The 17,853-nt window shown below is 64.7% G+C and overlaps 1 protein-coding gene across 4 annotated transcripts; it reads right to left on the bottom strand.

Moving 5' to 3' along the window:
- Positions 1-6,291: 6,291 nt before the first annotated feature.
- On the bottom strand, positions 6,292-16,693 carry MBD3 (methyl-CpG binding domain protein 3). 4 transcript variants are annotated; one of them, XM_047710982.1, is made up of 7 exons: positions 16,537-16,693; positions 12,087-12,246; positions 10,872-11,009; positions 10,148-10,238; positions 9,575-9,752; positions 7,853-8,056; positions 6,292-7,750 (listed from the first exon to the last, which is right to left on the bottom strand). In XM_047710982.1, the coding sequence occupies exons 1-6, from the start codon at positions 16,548-16,550 to the stop codon at positions 7,858-7,860; spliced, it is 780 nt and encodes a 259-aa protein (XP_047566938.1). In that variant the 5' UTR covers positions 16,551-16,693; the 3' UTR covers positions 6,292-7,750; positions 7,853-7,857. The 4 variants fall into 4 exon arrangements, with proteins under 4 accessions (XP_047566938.1, XP_047566928.1, XP_047566918.1 ...); XM_047710972.1 differs by having other exon boundaries at positions 6,292-7,539; positions 16,441-16,591; XM_047710962.1 differs by having other exon boundaries at positions 16,441-16,589.
- Positions 16,694-17,853: the final 1,160 nt, after the last annotated feature.

Here is a 17,853-nt window from a genome sequence, read left to right as displayed (position 1 = left end):
CCCGCAGCACTCACCATCAGTACCTTTTCTCAGAGCCAGGCCTTGGCCCTTCCTGGGGTCCCAGCCAGGGTGGAAGCTGGTGGGCTGCCCTTTTGGTGAGCTGGAGGGAGCGGGAGAAACAAAAGGAGGCAAGGGGGTAAGTGCTGAGAAGGGGGCTCAGGAGGGAGCAGGGGGTGGGGTGGGGAGAAGTCAGACTTGAAGGGAGAATTGGGTGGTGACAGTATGGTCTGCTCCAGGATGTACTCTGGAGGTCATGCACCCACATATATGTTCCTTAGAGCACCCCCTGACCCCAGCAGTCCCCATGGAGAGGTCTTCAGACGAGCTGGGTGCCTTTCTGCACTGGCACGTGGGGTTGGGGCACCGTCGAGTGCTCAGCTGTGGACCGCCAGCCATCAGGAGCAGAGATTACTGGCCGTTGGACAAAGAGATTAGGAGTCAGAGGAGGAGAGGGGAACCAGCGCTCCACATGGTCAGGACGGGCGAGTGCTGGCCGGTTTGGTGTCCGTAGGGATTGGGCAGGAATGGCCCTGTGGTGGCACATGTTAGGGACGCCTGGGGGGCTCGGTTGGTTCAGCATCTGCCTTTGGCTCAGGTCATGATCTCAGGGTCCTGGGATTGAGCCCCATGTTGGGCTCTCTGCTCGGTGAGGAGCCTGCTTCTCCTTGTGTACGCTCGCTCGCTCTCTCTCTCTGTCAAATAAATAAATAATATCATTAAAAAAAAATCTGTAAACTGTTGACCGGTGAGCAGTTTGCAGGCTGAGGTACTTGGGAGGCAGAGGGTGGTGTCCGTGGTATGGCTTGAAACAGCAGAAACAGTGGGGTGGGGGATGGGCTAAGGCCACACCGCAGCACGGTGGGCGGGGACAGGCGCTCTGCCTGGCACTGCTGACACGCCCTCGGGTCATTCTCAGGTGGAGGGCTGTTCTGGGCACCGTGTGTGTCCACCAGTATCCCTGGACCCCCTCCGTGATTCCTGGAGCCACCAGCGCCAACCCCTGCATGTGACTTTCCTGTGGTCTTAGCAAATTACTGCAAACTGGGTGGCTTTAAACCCCCGTGTATTCTCTCCAAGTCCTGGGCCGAGAAGTCCCAGGTCAAGGTGTGGCAGGACCATCCGGTGTCTGAAGGCTCTAGGAGGGTCCTTCCTGCCTCTCCTGGCTCCTGTGTGGCCGGCCGTCCTTGGCGTCCCCTGGCTGTGGACACATCGCCCCGGTTTGCTTCTGTGGTCATGCGGCTTCTCCCCATGCGTCTGCGTCCCCGTCTCTGTCTCATGAGGATTCGGGACCGCTCTGCCCCAGCGGAACCTCAGTTTTGCCAACGACATCTGCCAAGACCCTGTTTCCAAGGAAGCTCCCATTCGCAGGTTGAGGGGTTGGGACGGGAACAGTGTTCTCTGGGGAGACACAGTGCAGCCCACAGTACCTCCCGGGGCAGGACGACCCAAACCGTCCTGGGACAGAGTCCCTGGGCACAGTCGTTGTAGCTGAGGACCGCTTACCCTTCCATGCCAGCCCATGTGCAGCCAGGGCATGTGGTGCAGACAAAGGTCACGGTCAGATCCTGCGAATGCTGCTCTGCGTCTGAGACCCCTCTGGCAGAGGGCTGAGACAGTGTGGGAGCAGGGGTGGAGCTGGGAGGTGGCACGGGCCCTGGGCGACCTCCACCAGCGCAGGTGTCGGCCCCTGGGCTGCACCTGTCTGTTTGCCGTATTTCAGAACCTTCCATGACCAAAACAAACAAAAAAACCCATATTTTTAAGTTATAAAAAGTGTCCTTTGAGAGATGCGTTTGCAAGTGTCTATAAACGAGAACAGCGGGAAAGCAGAGCGAGGTGAGGTGAGCACCCCTTCTCTCTACCTTGTCCTGCAGGAGGGAGGTGCTGGTGAACGTGTGGGAACTCTGGGAACTTGGCGATGGGACCCCTGCTGGGGCTGCCCTCGGGCTGGCTCTCGACAGACCCTTGGCGGGGCAGGATGTCAGAGGCGCTCCGCCCGCCACGAACCCACAAAACGGAGAACGGACTGAAGCTGGCACACCCATGTTCACTGCGGCCGGAAGGTGTAGACGACCCAGGCATCCGTCCGTGGGTGCACGGACATGCGTCCCCCACGCGCGGGATCGTCCCCGGCCACCAGCAGGAGCGAGGCCCCCACACGGTGCTCCAGGGATGGACCCTGAGCCCACGGTGTGTAGGGAGGGAACCAGACACAGGAGGCCACGCGGGGTGTGAGTCCACACGTGTGATACGCCCAGACCAGGCCCCTCCACAGACGGGAAGGGGGCTCGTGGGGGTTGGGGGCTGGGGAACAAGGATAAAAAGCAGCATGAAGGAAAATGCCAAAAGAAACCACCGAAACAGCAACAGGGGGGTCTGCTCGGGGGCTGGGGCTGGGTGTGGTTGTTCCATGGGAGTTGCCCTCTTTGTTTTTAACTTTTTTTTTTTTTTAAGATTTTATTTATTTATTCGGCAGAGAGAGATCACAAGCAGGCAGAGAGGCAGGCAGAGAGAGGGGGACGAAGGCTTCCCGCTGAGCAGAGAGCCTGATGCGGGGCTCGATCCCAGCACCCTGGGCCATGACCTGAGCCGAAGGCAGAGGTTCAACCCACGGAGCCCCCCAGGCGCCCCCAATTTTTTTTAAACAGTTCTTCAAACCTTGGGGAAATGCCGCGTTTGGGCCCCCAGCTCCAGGACGCCCGCGGGGGGCCCAGGCTGGTGCCCGTGCTGCCCGAGCTGGGGGCAGGGTCAGCAGCGCCCCTCCTCGTGGGCACATCCGAAAGAGTAAGGACAGTCAAGGGGAGGAAAAGTCGCCGAAGAATATAAAACCGCAGAACTGTCTTCCCCGGACGGTGTCTATTTTCAGCCTCACCGCTGACCGGAGCGCGTGCTGGGGGCCGTCTGGGGCGGACGGGAGCTCGACCTGGCGCACCAGGCACTGCTGAGACGGTCCCCAGGCAAGGAAGCCCCTCTGTCTTCTTCTCGTTCCAAGTGTGTGTCTGAATCCCCCTTCGTTGACAGTGTTGTGTTCGTTCCAGAAAACACACCTGTTTTTACTGTCCGAGTGACCAGCTCCTCTCCCCCCAGTCGACACCCTGGACGGTTCTGTCGGCCCCCGTGTCGGGCCGCCCTGCGCCGCCAGCCCCTGGGACCAGGTTGGCCTCCTTCCGGGGCTTCACGGCGATGGGCTGGCTCTGCGGGGCCTCCCGGCGCACGGTTGGCACATTTCTTGAACTCAGCCTAAGTTAATTTTTGTCTTTTTTTAAAGATCCCTGGCCGGGCAGCTGTGTGTCCGCGCTGCAGGCCGCCAGCTCCCCCTGTAGCCGTGGCGGGGGACCCTCCGTCTCCTTCCTAAGCGGCTGGGGTCTCTGCACACGCTTCAGGCTCCCGAGACCCTGACGTTTTCCTGTCGTTGGAATTGAGAGGTAATTCGTGTGCATCCCAGGTTGGCCTTTTTAATTAGTTGAATTTACTTTTTAGTAAATTCGAGAACTTGTGTGATCACCAGACTGTCGACTTTAGAACATTATTGTTATGCAGACAAAAAAACCACATCCCCATTGGCAGTGCCCCCCTCCTAACCCCTGAGCCCTGGTGCCCGTGAACCGGCTTCTGGCTCGGTGGATTGACCTGTCCTGACCTCTCATGCACAGGGTCGGGGGGCGTCCCCGGGGAAACAGAGCAGTAGACTCGAGACAAGGACACTGGCTCCCTGGTTACGGAGTCGCGCTGAAGACCCTCTTCCAAGGCAGGACCAGGCGTTCGGCTCAGCTTGGGGAGGGGGAAGCAGTCTGCCCTCCCTCCACCTCGGGTTGCATTCAGGCCCCCAGTGGCTGGAACGGGTGCCCGCGTGGACCAGCAGAGGTCTCCTCTCCGTCTGCTGAAGAAATGCTCATCTCTTGGGCGCTGGGTGGCTCAGTGGGTTAAAGCCTCTGCCTTTGGCTCAGGTCATGGTCTCAGGGCCCGGGGGTCGAGCCCCCCACATCGTGTTCAGCGGGGAGCCTGCTTCCCCCCCTCCACCTGCCTCTCTGCCTACTTGTGATCTCTGTCAAATAAATAATCTTAAAAAAAAAAGAAAAAGAAAAAAAAGAAATGCTCATCTTTTGCAGAAACAGCCGCGGGCACCCACAGAACTCACGTTCACCAGCTGTCTGGGTGTCCCTCAGTCTCAGCCAGTGACATAAAATTAACACCACACTGGAAAAAGGAAATCACGGTGGCCTTCTGCATCTGGGTCCCTCCCCAGGCGTCGTGGGCTCGGGGTCCACCCCCGGGGCAGCGACGGGCGCCTCGCTCCCACTCACAGCCGAGTTTCCGTTTGTTCGTTGAGACCCTGGGGTTGTTTCCATGCTCTGAGGGCCTGAATCTGGACCAGGCGCTACGGGATCTTCCAGGCAGGTCTGAGCGGCACCCCCATCCCCGGCCCTGGCCAAGGCTGAGTCCCTGGTTTAGAACGGTACCGGGCAATAGAACTTTCCAGGTGATGGAATGTTCTCCAGATGCTGTGTCCGGTCTAGGAGCTGCCAGTGCTCGGGGGGAGGGTCAGGTATTTTGGTTGTAACCAACCGAAAAGGAGTCCTCTATGGCTGGTGGCCATCCTGTTGGACTATTCTAGAAATCGGAGCAAGCTGGTCCCTCTGCTCCAGCCTGTCTGGCCAGGTCTGGACGTAAACTCCCAGCCTGTTCTGTTCATGTCACTGCCTCCTGTCACCCCTAGGGTCCCTTCCTCCTCAATTCGGTGGATCCTGAGCTGACCGGTTCCCAGGCTTCTGAAGCAAGTGCTCACACCCTCGAGGGGCCAGCGCGGGCAGAGGCTGGGGCTAGAGGGAGCTTGGAAGGAAGGGACAGATGGGCATGCCAGGCCACAGGCTGCCCAAAGAGATAAGGAAGCTCATCTTCAGGGTAATGCGGTTGGACAACTATAGTTGTTCCCCAGACATGTCCTTGTCCTGGTCCTGGGACCCAGGACATGTCCCCTCCTGTGGCAGAGGGGACCTTGTCACCGCCCCGAGGTGGGGGTGACCCTGGGTTCCCGGCATCCTCACCAGAGGGAGGCAGAGGGTGGGGGTCCCAGAGACGGGCAGACCCCACACTGCTGGTGGGGAGGATGGAGGGGGGCTGCGGGCCAGGAAAGGGCAGGACCCGGGGCCTCCCTGGGGCCTGGATGGGGGCAACCAGCCCTACCTGCGCCGCTAGGACTTCCGAGCCCGGAACTGTGAGAACCCACCAGTGCGGTTTCAAGTGGCCAAGTTGCTGGAGGCTCGTTGCCACGGCCGCGGGAGGCTCGCACAGGTGAGGTGTCCCGGGACCCTTGATGGCGTCGGGCGGGGGGAAACATGGCCTGGAGAGCTCTGTGCCTTCCCTGAGAATGGGGGCGACTGGGCGGAACAGGCGGGGACCGGGGGTGGTTCTGGTCTGCGGTCCTGGCCCCCAGCATGCGGCGCTGGCAGACATTGAAGCTGGATGCAGCAGGGGACCAGGCTGCCTGGGAGTCCCCTCCTGGGCCCTTTCCGCCGGGGTCTCTCTCGGAAGAGAGTTTGCGTGGGGGCCCCAGCTTAGGGTCAGCATGGGCTCTGGGGCGAGGGCCCTGTTGTGGGCCTGGGGACGCCAGACCACTGTCCTGTCCGCTGTGTGGCTGGACCCTTGGGCTGGGACCCTGGGCCTGTCCTAGCTTCTGAGGTTCCCAGGATTCGTGGCCCCTCAAGGCCTCTCTGGGTCTGGACTTGGGGAGTCAGGGAGACCCAAGTTCTCAGCCAGGATAGTCCCTCCAGCTGGGGCCCCTGGGCAAGGCTGGTACCCTGAGCCTGTCTCCCTTATGGGAGCTGAGTCCCTCCAGGAGGGCGGGGCTGACTGCAGGGTAGAGCCCAAGCCTGGGAGGAGTTTGGGGAGGCTGGGGCTGCAGGCCAGGCTTTGACCGGCTGTGAGATGGGGACAGAAGACCTGCTGGGTCCAGGCAGCAGGGCAGACCCTCTGAGGCCTGTGCGTGGGCAGGCGGTGGCCAGGCACTGGGCCCAGTAGGGTCACGTCCTACTTCCTACTTGCCAGTGCCAGCCCCAGGGGGACCCTCACTGCAGACTCGGGATGGAGGGCATGCGCGCCCTGGGGGCTCTGAGCCCGGTGCTGGGAGCTGAACCCCATCCTCCCTGGGAAAGGCCAATCGATCCTCCGGGTCCCCTTTGGTCGTCCAGCTCACGATAAGGTGACTGACATGAAACCGGGTGCTGAAGGCCTGGCCTGGGGTCCATCTCCTCAGACACAGCGCTGCGGGTCTGCACAGTGAAAGCTCCGAACCACACTCACTGAGACGGCTTTATTCAACAGTCGCCCACAGGACACGGCGCCTCCCGGGCCCCACAGTCCCCCCTGCTGGGCAGGGGCCCCCAGCACCTGGACCTCAGGCCCACGCAGGGGCCAGCCCCAGACAGAGCTCCCTCAGCAGCTGTGACCTCTGAAGGGCAGGAGGCCATGTGGCCGCAGGGGAGGGGCCCTCCTGGGGGCCGGTGGTGGCCCGCGCCCCCCTGCGGGCCTGCACGCACTCCCACGCTGGTCCCAGAGGATTTGTGCTTTGATGGGCCGGGCCCGATGCTGCCGTGTGCCGAGCTGGGCCGGCGTCCTCGGACCGCCAGGTGCCTCCCACTACCTCCCCCACCCTCCGCATCAGCCAGGGTGACAGCCACACATGCAACAGCCCAGGTCCCACACAACAGTCTTGGGCTGTGGGCCGGGGCTGAGCAGGGACGGGAGGGCTCCCCTCACCCAAGGCACTCCGGCTAAGAGGCGGCAGGCGGAGTGACACGGTTCCAACAGCCTCTGCACCCCGAGCTCCTCTGAGGCCGCTGCTCTGGGCAGCGGGTGCTGGAAACGCTGGGCCCACAGAACACAACCCAGGACAGGACGCTGGAGAGGCCGTGGCCCCAGCACCAGCTCTGGCCCTGAGCGCCGGGTGTCACCGTCCCCGCCACAGGGGGAGGGGGACAAGGAGCCCTGGCCGGTGGCACAGCTGCCTTGGAGCCCCGGACCGGGACGTTGGCCAGGAGTTGGCTGGCGTCGGTGGCCGGCTGACCGCGGGCAGGGTCGGCTGCGCTGTCGACAGTGAGCTCCCCCGACACAAAGGCAAAGTTCGCCTCCATGTGCAGCAGACACATGGGCTGAGCAGTTGAGCGGACGTCCAGCCTCGTTTGTACATGGGTTTATTGAAGGAAAACGTCTGGGCTGTGCGTTTGCCTTCAGATGAGCTCGGAGCGGTCATGGTCTCGCCCGCCAGTGGGCACGCAGGGCAGCCTTCCCGCACCCCCTTCCTGGAGGGCTAACGTGCGGACCCTGGAGCAGCGTCCCTCACACGCTAGGAGCAAGGAGCAAGACTGTTCCAAAAAATATTTCTCCAGCCCCTTGGGGACCCTCACAGGCCGCCCCGCGGCAGCTGTCCTGTGTGATGTGGCCGTGGGGACGAGGCTGGCCCGAGTCCAGGGTGGGGGGAGGGCTCCAAGGAGGGCCCACTGCAGCCAGGCCCAGGGCGACGGGGGCTTCTGGACCCAGACCCTTCAGAGGAGAGCAAACGGGGGGGGCCCGTCAGGCAGGAACCGTCCTCCAGCCGTGCCCCGGTGGACCCAGAGGAGGGGATACGCCTGGGAAGGCCTAGGAGGGGCTGCCATCATCCCCGGCCTGCTGGGCCGGGCCCCAAAGCCTGGTCCGAGTGTAGAGACAGCGGAGTCTGCAGGGGGCTCCCCGCACGCAGGCCTCCACGGGGCCTCTGGAAAGACGGGGAGAGGGCGCCGTCAGCACCCTGGCTGGGAGCCGCCCCCCTGCACGGGGCACGTCCTTCCTCCCCGTGGCCCCGTCCAAGCGCCAGCACCTGCTTTATACGTGCTCCATCTCCTGGTCCTGGTCGGGCTCGTCCTCGTCGTCCTCGTCGTCCTCGTCGTCGTCCTCGTCGGCGCCGGCCTTGTCCAGAGGTGCCTCGCCGTCCCGGGCCAACTCCTCCACGTGAGCCAGCATGTCGGCCATCAGCGCCTCCTCAAGCCGCTTGCGCACCTGCTGCACCAGCTCCTCCTGCTTCCTGCGGACACACGGGCTGCGCTGGCCAGGGCACGCGCCACCCGGGAGCGTCCTCTGCCCTCACTCCCTCATCCTTGCTGCACAATGACCTGCTCACAGCCCGCGGCCCTGTGGCTCCGCTCCTGGGCCCTACACTCCGCCTCTGCTGGCGGACACTGCGGGCAGGGGTCCCCCCAGCTGGCTGCCTTCCGTGGCTGCCCCCCGCCGGCACACCCTGCAGGCAGCGGCTGCCCAGCACACCTGTCTGCCGTCTACCCGGGGCCCGGTGCATGGGCGCGTGTGACACCCCTCACTGTTGCTAGAGCGCGGTTTGCAAAGAGAAAAGGGACAACGGTGCTCGGTCACCGCAGCTAGCCAGGGCCACTCATCCAGTGAGTGGCAGAATTTTGGTGGAGAATTCTAGATGGAGAACGACTTTCTTGGGTCTTTTGCCTTGTTACGGCTGTCTAAAAGGCCACCAGCCTAGGCTGTGAGACCCTCCGCGTCGCGTTCCCTCCCTGTGGCCGAGACCCTCAGCAGCATAGGAACCGGCACCCTGTCTGGCGCCAGGCTGGGCCAGCGCTGGCTCCATCTTCCGGCAGCCCCCCATCTCCTCTCCAGACGGGCCCAGACCCACTACCTAACTCAAGACGTGACGTTCTCCTTTCTGTGGCTTTTCCTATTTCTAGACATTCTCCTCGGCTTTAAAAACCCGCTCGTCTTTGCAGACGGTTGTGTTCTTTTCCTACACTTTCCATTCCCTGGAGACGAGCTCCTCTACGGGCTGGTGGGTGACTCTGTGTCTTCCCCACACAGACATGGGAGGCACATTCACCTACGACCCCAACTGTGAGCCACTCCCGGCCATGGCGCCGGCGCTCCCAGCCCTTCTGTGCGTGGGCTCCAGAAAGCCATGAACTTGTTCTGAACTCAGCGGCGTATTGACACTTGAGTTGTGAGAACACAGGTCCCTCTCGGCTGGAGCTTCTAGAGGTTTCTGACCCTGCTGCCAGCTCACACTACACTATCTCCTCCCCAGGACGTCTTCCCAGATGGCTCTGGCACATGGGGGCCTCCTGCCCAGAGCCCACCTGCACCAGGCTTGGCTGGGAAGCCCCTCCGAGGCCCAGCAGCCACAGGGTCCAGCCTAAACCTAGGCTGGCACTTGGGGCCTGTGGCGTGTCTGGCGGCACCCCTCTCCCCACTGCTCCCCAGAGCCCGCCAAGCAGGCACCTGCAAGACCTCCTGAGCCCAAGGACGGGCAGGCCACGCCGCGAGCCTGTCCGCACAGGTCAACAACCACTTTCTCTTCCCAAGAACGTCCCGAGAGAACATGCACGCTTCCCATCCCCTCCGCAGGCCGCCTTGCCTCTGGCCTGCCCCGAACTCAAGACTCGCGGGGAAGCTCCTGCTGGTGCTTTTCAAATTTGCCCTCGCTGTGGCCACGTCCACTCTGAGCCCCGGAGCGCGCCGGCACAGACGCGGGACTGCAGGAGACGGGGGCGCTCACACGGGCCGGGGGACGCGTGCACAGCAGTACCTGATGTCCTCATCGGTTACCATGAAGGCCTTGCAGAGGGGCTGGGCCGTGTTCAGCCACACCCCAGGGTTCTTCTCCACGGCGGCGGAGAGCTGCCCAGTGATGGGCATGGTGCTGGTGTGCAGGGCGCTGGCGATGGCTGACAGCAGGGTCTCGTCCGTGCAGCCTGGCCCCACGCCTGCCGGCACAGCGGGGTGGTCACCACCAGGCACCTCAGGCCCCTCTCCCAGAGCCTCGGGTCTTGACCCCGATCTGCCCTTACGGACGCTCAGGCCCCCTCGCGATGGAAACAGAGTCGCGCCCGCCCGTGACAGCGTGGCAGTGTTTCCATGGTGCGGAAGCAAAACCACATGGGCCCCGTCTTTGCCGGCCACCCCCCCACAGCCCGTGAGCCACCTCCCACCTGTGCTGCAGCAGGCCCGCCAGCTGGTCTCCAGGATCAGGGGCCCAGGGCCCGGACCAGCCCCGTCCTGGATGGAGGGGAGCCTCACCCCTGCAGGGCCAGACACTGGGCCCCCCACCCCTCTGCCTGTAGGAGCACTTGCGCCTGGCACCCTCGCCCCCTACGGTTACCTTGCAGGCCCTTGGGGAGGTCCATGGTCTTGACGAGCTCCTCGGCAATGTCGAAGGCATTGAGACCACTCAGCTTCTTCTCCCAGAAAAGCTGTCATCAGACAGAGAGACACAGAGCTGAGGGGCGTGTTCCCACAAGCGGCAGCCCTGGCCAGTCCCGATGAGAGCGGAGCCCTCCACACGTGGGGCAGCGGTCTCAGTGCGACCTCTGACCCCCACATGCCAGACCCACCTGCCTAGGAGCAAGGGGGCGGTGGGACCTGCGGGATTTCCCGCCAGACCCGTCCTCTGAGGCCACAGAAACCGTGACCCGGGGTGTCAGCCCTGCCATCGATGCTGACCATCTACAGCTCCCAAACCATGGCGCAACCCCAGGGAGGCAGAACCCCCTTCAGCCTGAAACTTCACTTCTCAGTCCACCGTCCACCCAGGGCTGAGCTGCGAGGCCCCCCAGAGACCCCACCACGGCCAGGCAGCCGTGTGAGGCAGAGGACGCCGCGGCCCCACAGAGCGAGGAGCTCACACGCCCAGACGGCACTGCGGGACTCTGGGGACAGCGTGCGGAGAGGCACGGTCCAAAGCGTGGGGGCAGACACACAGGTCTGACTAGTCACTTAGGTGGCGATGTCCCGATGCCCCCGGGGGGACATGAATGATACGGGACCCCGCCGCCCCGCTGCCCACAAGGACCCGGCCTGGGGCCGTGCACGGGCCTGGGGCTCACCTGCCGAGGCTGCTCCACGGCCTTCTGTGGGTCACTCTTCACCTTGTTGCTGGGGTGGTTGGTGATCTTGGTCACCGGCTGCTTGAAGATAGACGCCGTCTGTCTGACAGGGAGGGCCGTGTTCAGGTCCGGCTTGCCCTACGGAGACATGGAAGCTGGCACGGCGGCCCCGGGCCTCAGCGGGCTCTCCCAGGCAGTGGGAAGACCCCTCCCTGTGGGCTTTGGTGAACAGACCCCGTGCCCCTCAGTCACCAGTGTCCCCCGCAGCGTCCCCAGAGCCAGGGGTGACAGCAAGCGCAGCCCAGTCTCCTTGCTGCCCACAGCGGGGGCGTGCTGGGGCTCCTGGTGAACCCCACCCGGCCTCCTGTACCATGCTCTCCCCGGAGCACGGTGTAGAGGGGGCCCTGCCGCGACTGTGCTGCAGCACACACGCCCATCAGAGACACAAGGTCCCTGGGCACCAGCGTGTGGCCCACCAGCCACTGAAGACAGGCTGCCCTCCAGTCCCTGCAGGGACGCCAGCACGGCCAGGTTTGGGGGGACAGGCACACCGGGGACGGCCAGGGGCCGCGGACCTGTGGCCTCTCCCAAGGACGGAGTGAAGGTGGGTGCTCTCCTTCCTTCTACTTTTCTGTAGCTTCCAAATTTCTCTCAGCTGACAGAGACGACCTTAGTAGCATGACAAACTGAAACGTGGAAACCTCTCTCTCCACCCAAAAGTAGAGTTGCTTTTTTTTTTTGAAAGATTTTTTTTTTTAAATTTTAAATTTATTCATTTGAAAGCTTGTGTAGTGAGAGCAGGAGGGAGGGACAGAGAGAGAGAGAGAAGCAGGCTCACCACTGCGCAGGGAGCCCGACGTGGGGCTCCATCCCAGGACACTGGGGTCACGATCTGAGCCAGAGGCAGACAACCAACCACTAAGCCACGAGGTGCCCCAAACATTTACTGATCCATGAGGGAGAGCCTGGGCAGGGGGAGAGGGAGAAGCAGACTCCTGTGCTGAGCACAGAGCCTGCGTCGGGACTCGATCCCAGAACCCCAGGATCACGACCTGAGCTGAAACCAACAGTCGGACCCTCCACTGACAGGGCCCCCCAGGCGCCTTCATTCGTGGATCGTGTGTTAAAGCGACCCCTGTGCCCGCCGTGGGCCTGAGCGCGTGAGCCCGCGAGGAGGGCCGCGCACCGGCCACCCTGTCCTGCCCCACGGCTCACCTTGGCCTGGCTGGCCGAGTCGTAGCGGACCCTCTGGCGGCTCCGGTTCATCTTGCTCACGAGCATCTTGCCCGTCCGGAAGTCGAAGGTGCTCAGGTCCATGGAGCCCCCCAGGTACCGCGCCAGCTGGGGCTTGCTCCGGAACTTCTTCCCACTGGGGCTGCGGACGGACAGGCGGTCAGGGCGCGCTGGGCCGGCCCCTGCCCTGTCCCCAGGGCTGCCTCCCGGCCGGAGCCCCCAGCAGACCTCAATGCTGAGAGCGGGGCTCAACACCCTGATGCAGAAGGGTGGGGCCCAGTCCCAGGAGCCTGGTTCACGTTTCAGAACATTCCAGAAACACAACTAGGCCACGTTCTTGTGAAAGACCCCAGGATCGCAGGTGGCTGAGGGACAACCCCTAACCAGTCTCCTCCCCGTGGGTACCATGGACGGACTAGGGCATCCTGGGGGTGCGGTCAAATCTCAGGTTAGGCTTCTGGGCCAGGTCCCCAAGAGCTGCTCGGCGGGACCTGCTGGGAAGTCCAAGGCCAGGTGTTCTGAAGTGGGGACGCTCGTGATCCCGCTCAGCTCGTGGACGGTGTGGGCCTGTCTCTCGGGGATGAGCGCCGACCCTCGGGGGCCCTGCCCAACGCACCAACAGCACCAGCGGGCGTCAGTAACCGCTGGGCGCGCCGCCTGCCGCTTGGGACACGGACAGCACGGCAGCCCCGCTCGCCCAGCAACCTGATGGGAGACACCCGGTGTTCAGAGCGGCCGACTCAGGGAGGGCGTGAGGTGAAAGCGGCCGAAATGTGCACTGGGATGGGGAAACGGGTACACACACGGTTCCCCATACACAGGAGTGTCCCTGGCTGCGAGCGGGAGGGAGGACGGACCACAACGCACAGAGAGGGAAGCGGACACAGGCCATGCAAGGTGTGAGTCCACGTATGTGACACGTCCACGGACGGAAAGGGGGCTCGTGGGAGCCAAGGGCTGGGGAGGGGGATGTCTTAAGCTTAGCCCTGGTGAGAACTGCACGACTGTGACTAGGGCTCGGCCGACCTGCACGCTTCCCGCGGGTAAACCACCGAGCTGCCAGAGAAAGCACTCGTGTGGGGCCCAGCAGGCCCGGTGCCTCTAATCCAGGCAACAGCACGTCTGCACCCGGAGCCTCCCAGGGACCACGGATGGCAGCGTGGAAGCGCAGCAGAAGGAAACCCCTCCCCTCCAGCATCAGGACCCATGCAGTGGCCGGCTGCACTCGGCTCTGGCACCCCCCATCAGGGCCTCTGGACAAGCAGGGCTGTGGCTGCAGGCTGGGCGATTCCCTGGGGCCCGGGCGCCTCTGCGAGGACCAGGAGCCCAGCACGCAGGGCCTCGGACTCCTGGCTTTGGGACGACTGACTGCTCCACCACACCGGGCCGGCTCGCGGGCACACTGAGCCTACGTGCCCAGGACAGCAGGAAGGCATCAGGGTCAGATACGGCCACAGAGGAAGGAGAGGACGCCTCAGAATGCGCCAGCCTTTCTCTGCCTCCAGTCACCCCCCCCCCGCCGGCTACATGAGAACAGCAAATGGACAAAGAGCACAGGTAAGAGGCCGCGGATACAGGGCACTGGCGGCTTTCGGGGTGAGGGAAATGTGGAGGTGGCCACACCTGTCTGTGAAAGTGCTAGAAACCGGTCAGTTGTGCACTTCAAACGGGAGAACTGTCCGCACGTGAATCGTTCTCTCAATGAAGCTGTTCGAGAGAGAGACTAGTTCCCGGGGGCTGGGGCAGTGATGCTAATGGACAAAGGGCTCATTTCGGGGTGATGGAATGTTCTGGAGCTAGACAGAGGTCATGGCTGCACAACTCTGTGGGTGCACTAAAAACAGCACTCCACGGTGCGCGCTGCTGACAGAGCGCGGACGTATCTCAACTTGCGAAAGCGGTTTGCGGCCCGCTCTGACGCCGGAAGACGTCGCTGCTGGCCCACCGAGAACCACCACCCCCCGTGGGTCTGAAAGCGCACGTGTGAAAGTAAGAGCACTGTGGCCTCTCTGGGAGCGGGGCCGAGGCTGGAGGGCACACACCAGCAGCCAGAGGCGGGGGGACGCAGGGCTGCGGCTGGCCCATCAGGTGGCCGGTTGAGGCGTGAGGAGCTGCGCCCCAGCCTTGAGCCCCAGCCCTGGAGATGGCTGCAGGACGGACGCGCAGCCTGGCCTCCCATCACAGGAAGGGCTGCTGCGAGGGTCGCCAGGAGCAGTGCACAGGCACCCACGACACCCCAGCAGCAAGGTACAACCTCAGCCTGCTGCCCCAAGGAAGGGGGCCACTGTGTAAGTCCCTCCTGCTTTTCCTGAGTATGGTTCTACTTCTAATGTGAGGTCCCCTGGAGAAGGCCTCCCTACTCCGTACCCCTCCAAAGACCTATCCCCGAGGTCAGGGTACTGACCTACCACAGCCCCTCAACCTCCTACTGGACAGAAGACGTCAGACACGACTTTCACAAAGAAAATGCACGGCTGCAGACCAATGTTCCAGCCCCCGGAAACAATCTGTGGGGTCGCTCCGCCTCTCCTGCATGAGTCTTGCCAAGAACACACTCCCTTCCCCCACTTGCTCTATGGACAAGGAAATCGAGGCCCACGTGCTCCTAGGGACAAGGCTTGGACCCCACGCCAGGTCTGCTGGACTGAAGGCCCTCGTGCCCTCCCTCCTCTCTGCACTGAGAACAAGGAGAAACCATCCACGCTCCTCCCCAGCCGCCTCGCTCAGCCAGAGCTCCAGTAGGTGGAGAGGCCAGAGACCCATGTTCCGGAAAACACCGCGGTTCCAGGTCAAACCTCCCAGCGGGAGTGAAGGTGACACCCCCTGCCTGGTGGGTCACCCAGCTCAAAGACTTGTGAATGGGAGGGGACCCTCACGACACTTCCTCCCACTCAGTGGTCATGGGAAAGCTGGTAGTCTATCTGTACCCCTGTCTGGGGCTTTCCCCCCTTGACAGACCGCCATGCTCAGGTCCAGGGCCTCAGAGGAAGACCCCGCTGGACTGAGGCCCTGAGAGACGCACACACAGGTGGGGACGGAGACGGAGCAACGTTCTCAAGGTGCTTCCACCCCAATGCCCTTGGCTTAGCCTCCGGGGGCCTCTGCACAGCACGCCTGCCGCCAGGACAACCCCTCCCAGCTCCACGGCCCTCCCGGACCGGCCCCAGCCTCACCCAGCACCCCATGGCTGGCCCTCACAGAGCCCTGCACTTCTCTGCAGATGTCATCACCTGCAACCATGGGAGCAACGGGCAGCCGCCTGCCGCAGCCGCCCAGGAGAGGAAGGCACAGGTCTGACTCCCAGCGGCACAACCAGGACCTGGGCTAGACCCCCAGCGGGCGCAGCTGAAGGCTGGAGCCGGAGAGACATGCCTCAGCCTTGCGCTCTGACAGGGACACAGACGCGCGGGCACGCGGGGGATCAGAGGGAGCTCCTCAGGGACCCAGCAGCACAGAACCACCGCAGCCAGCACGGCAGGGACACGACGGCCAGCAGCGAAGGACGGGGACCCCGAGAGCCGCTGCGGCGGTCACACTGCTTCAGTGCCTGACATGACAGGGTCCCCGATCTTCCGGGGACCAGAACCCGCACCGGGGTCGTGGCCGAGGCGCCGGCCCTTCCTTTCCGGCCGGCTTCGCTCCTTCCCCCAGGCGGCCAGCAAAGGCCCCGGAGGGACCCGAGCGTGGGGTGGGCGGGACAGCAGTCCCGCCCCGCCTCGGCCTCGCCCGGGCGGTTTCTGGGCGCTTCAACACGTGGCGGGTGTCCGCGACCTGAGCGCTCCCCAGGCCGCTGCAGCAGGGGCTCGGACACAAAGCGTCCGGCCGCGCTCAGGAAGGTTAGAGGAGAGGGAGGACAGACGGCAGGTGGCCGACTGTCCGGGGCCGGCCCGCCGCCGCCCACCAGTTCTTCGTCCCACCGCCGAGCCCGCGGGAGGGGCGCTCACGGTCCCGCGATCCCCCCGCCCCCGCTCCTGGCGCCCCCGCCGCGGGCTGCGCGCGCGCCCCGCGTGATCCAAGGGACAGCCCAGCTCCCACCCCCGCCTCCCAGCGGCATCTGGCCCGCGCCGGGCGCCCCTAGCCCCGCCGGCCGGTGTGCCGCGGCCGCCGAACAAAGGCCGCCGCCCGGCTCGCGCCGCCCCGCACTCCACGCGGCCGCGGGGGAGGGGGAGGGCACGCACGCGCACTGGCCCGGGGCCGCCGCGCGCCGGCACGCACGCACGCACGCACGACGCACGCGCGGGGCCCAGGCCGCAGCCCGGGTCGAGGCGCCCGGGCTGCCGCAGAGGCCGCTGGGAGGCGCCCGTTGGGGCCCTGCCCGGCCGGCACGTTCATTCACCTATAGTAAAAGACATCCCTGTGGCCGGCCGACAGCCCCGACCTTCTGGGCACTTCTTCCCTCTCCCAGCCCTGCGGGAGCGCCGGGCACTCCCACCTCTTCCGCTCCATCGCGCCCGGCTCCTCGGCCCGCCGCCGCCGCCGCCGCCCGGACCCCCGCTCGCCGCCGCCGCTGCCGCCTCAGCTGCCTCCGTCGCCGCCGCCACTTGCCGCGGCTGTTCCGGCCCGCGGGCCCCCGCCCTCCGCCCCCAGCCGGGCACGCGCCGGCTTTGCCGCCCTTTCGGCCCCCTCCCCGCGCTCGCCAGCCCCCGCTTGGGGGGCCCGCTCCGCCCACCCGCCCGCGCGCGGGGCCCCGTGCTGCGCAGGCGCCGCGCGGGCCCCTCCCCGTGGGCGGTGGTCCCGCCCCGCGGCGGCCGCCCCAATCGGCGTGCGGCTAGAAGGCGGGGCTGATAGCGGCGAGCTGCCCGCCTGCCGGCCCGCCCCGCGCTTGCGCCCTGGGGCCGGCGGGCCGCGAGGGGCTGGTCTGCAGCGTGGTTAGCTGACGCGCTGTGCTGCTGGGGTCCTGCCTCCTGTCCCGTTGCCCCCGGGTCCCCGTTCGAATCTCGGGTTGCCCGCCCAGTACCGGGCCTTCACCCACCCGGCCAGCTCCGGCACCCCGTCTCCCAGCCTTCAGGCGTGGTTATCCGTCGCCCTGCGCGCCCCGATCCCTCCCGAAGCCTGGGAATGAGGGGTGACCCCCCCTCCCCGCGCCGCCGCAGTCCGGCCGCCTTCCGGTCCTGGGCTCCCGGACCTTCCTAAGAGACGCCGCTCCCCCGCCGGACAGACCGGCTACCCGCCTCGTCGGCCCCTGCCCTCGCCGGCGCAGGCCGGGTGCTCGGGAGACGACGACGGGGCGAGCGGAGGGAGCTTCGGCCGGTGCCGGAGGGGCGACCGGACCCCCTGAGCGGCCTGTCCTGGCGTCTGGTCCCGGGCGGCCGAGGAGCACGGCGATGGCGGGGGCGGGCTCCGCGGGGAAGCAGAAGTTGGCCTCCCCTGCAGGGGTCTTCCCAGCTGCGGTCGGAGGCCGGTCCTAGCCGGGGAACCCAAAACCGCCCCCCTCTCCTGGGCGTCTGCACAAGGTTAAGAAATAGAAACGAAGGAGCGCAGGTGTAAGTTTTTGTTTTAATGGCTTCAGGCCCAGAGTGTCGCTCCCGCAGAATCACAGATAAAGGGAACAGTGGGCAGACGAGCCCCCTGACCCGAACCATACAAAGCTGGGCTGGGGCACTAGATTCCTCTCTGGACGGTTCAGGCCAGAGCCCAGGACTTCAGGACCCTGACCTTTATGCAAGGCAATCCTGGTCACTACTGGGCTTGTCTTTTACCAGCTTGTATGATTTTATTTAAAAACTATAGTTACCTATGGACATTGGGA

The sequence above is a fragment of the Lutra lutra genome, chromosome 1 (genome assembly GCF_902655055.1).
Source record: "Lutra lutra chromosome 1, mLutLut1.2, whole genome shotgun sequence".
In the NCBI taxonomy this organism is placed as follows: Eukaryota; Metazoa; Chordata; class Mammalia; order Carnivora; family Mustelidae; genus Lutra; species Lutra lutra.
This window is presented reverse-complemented; position numbering and strand designations above follow the sequence as displayed.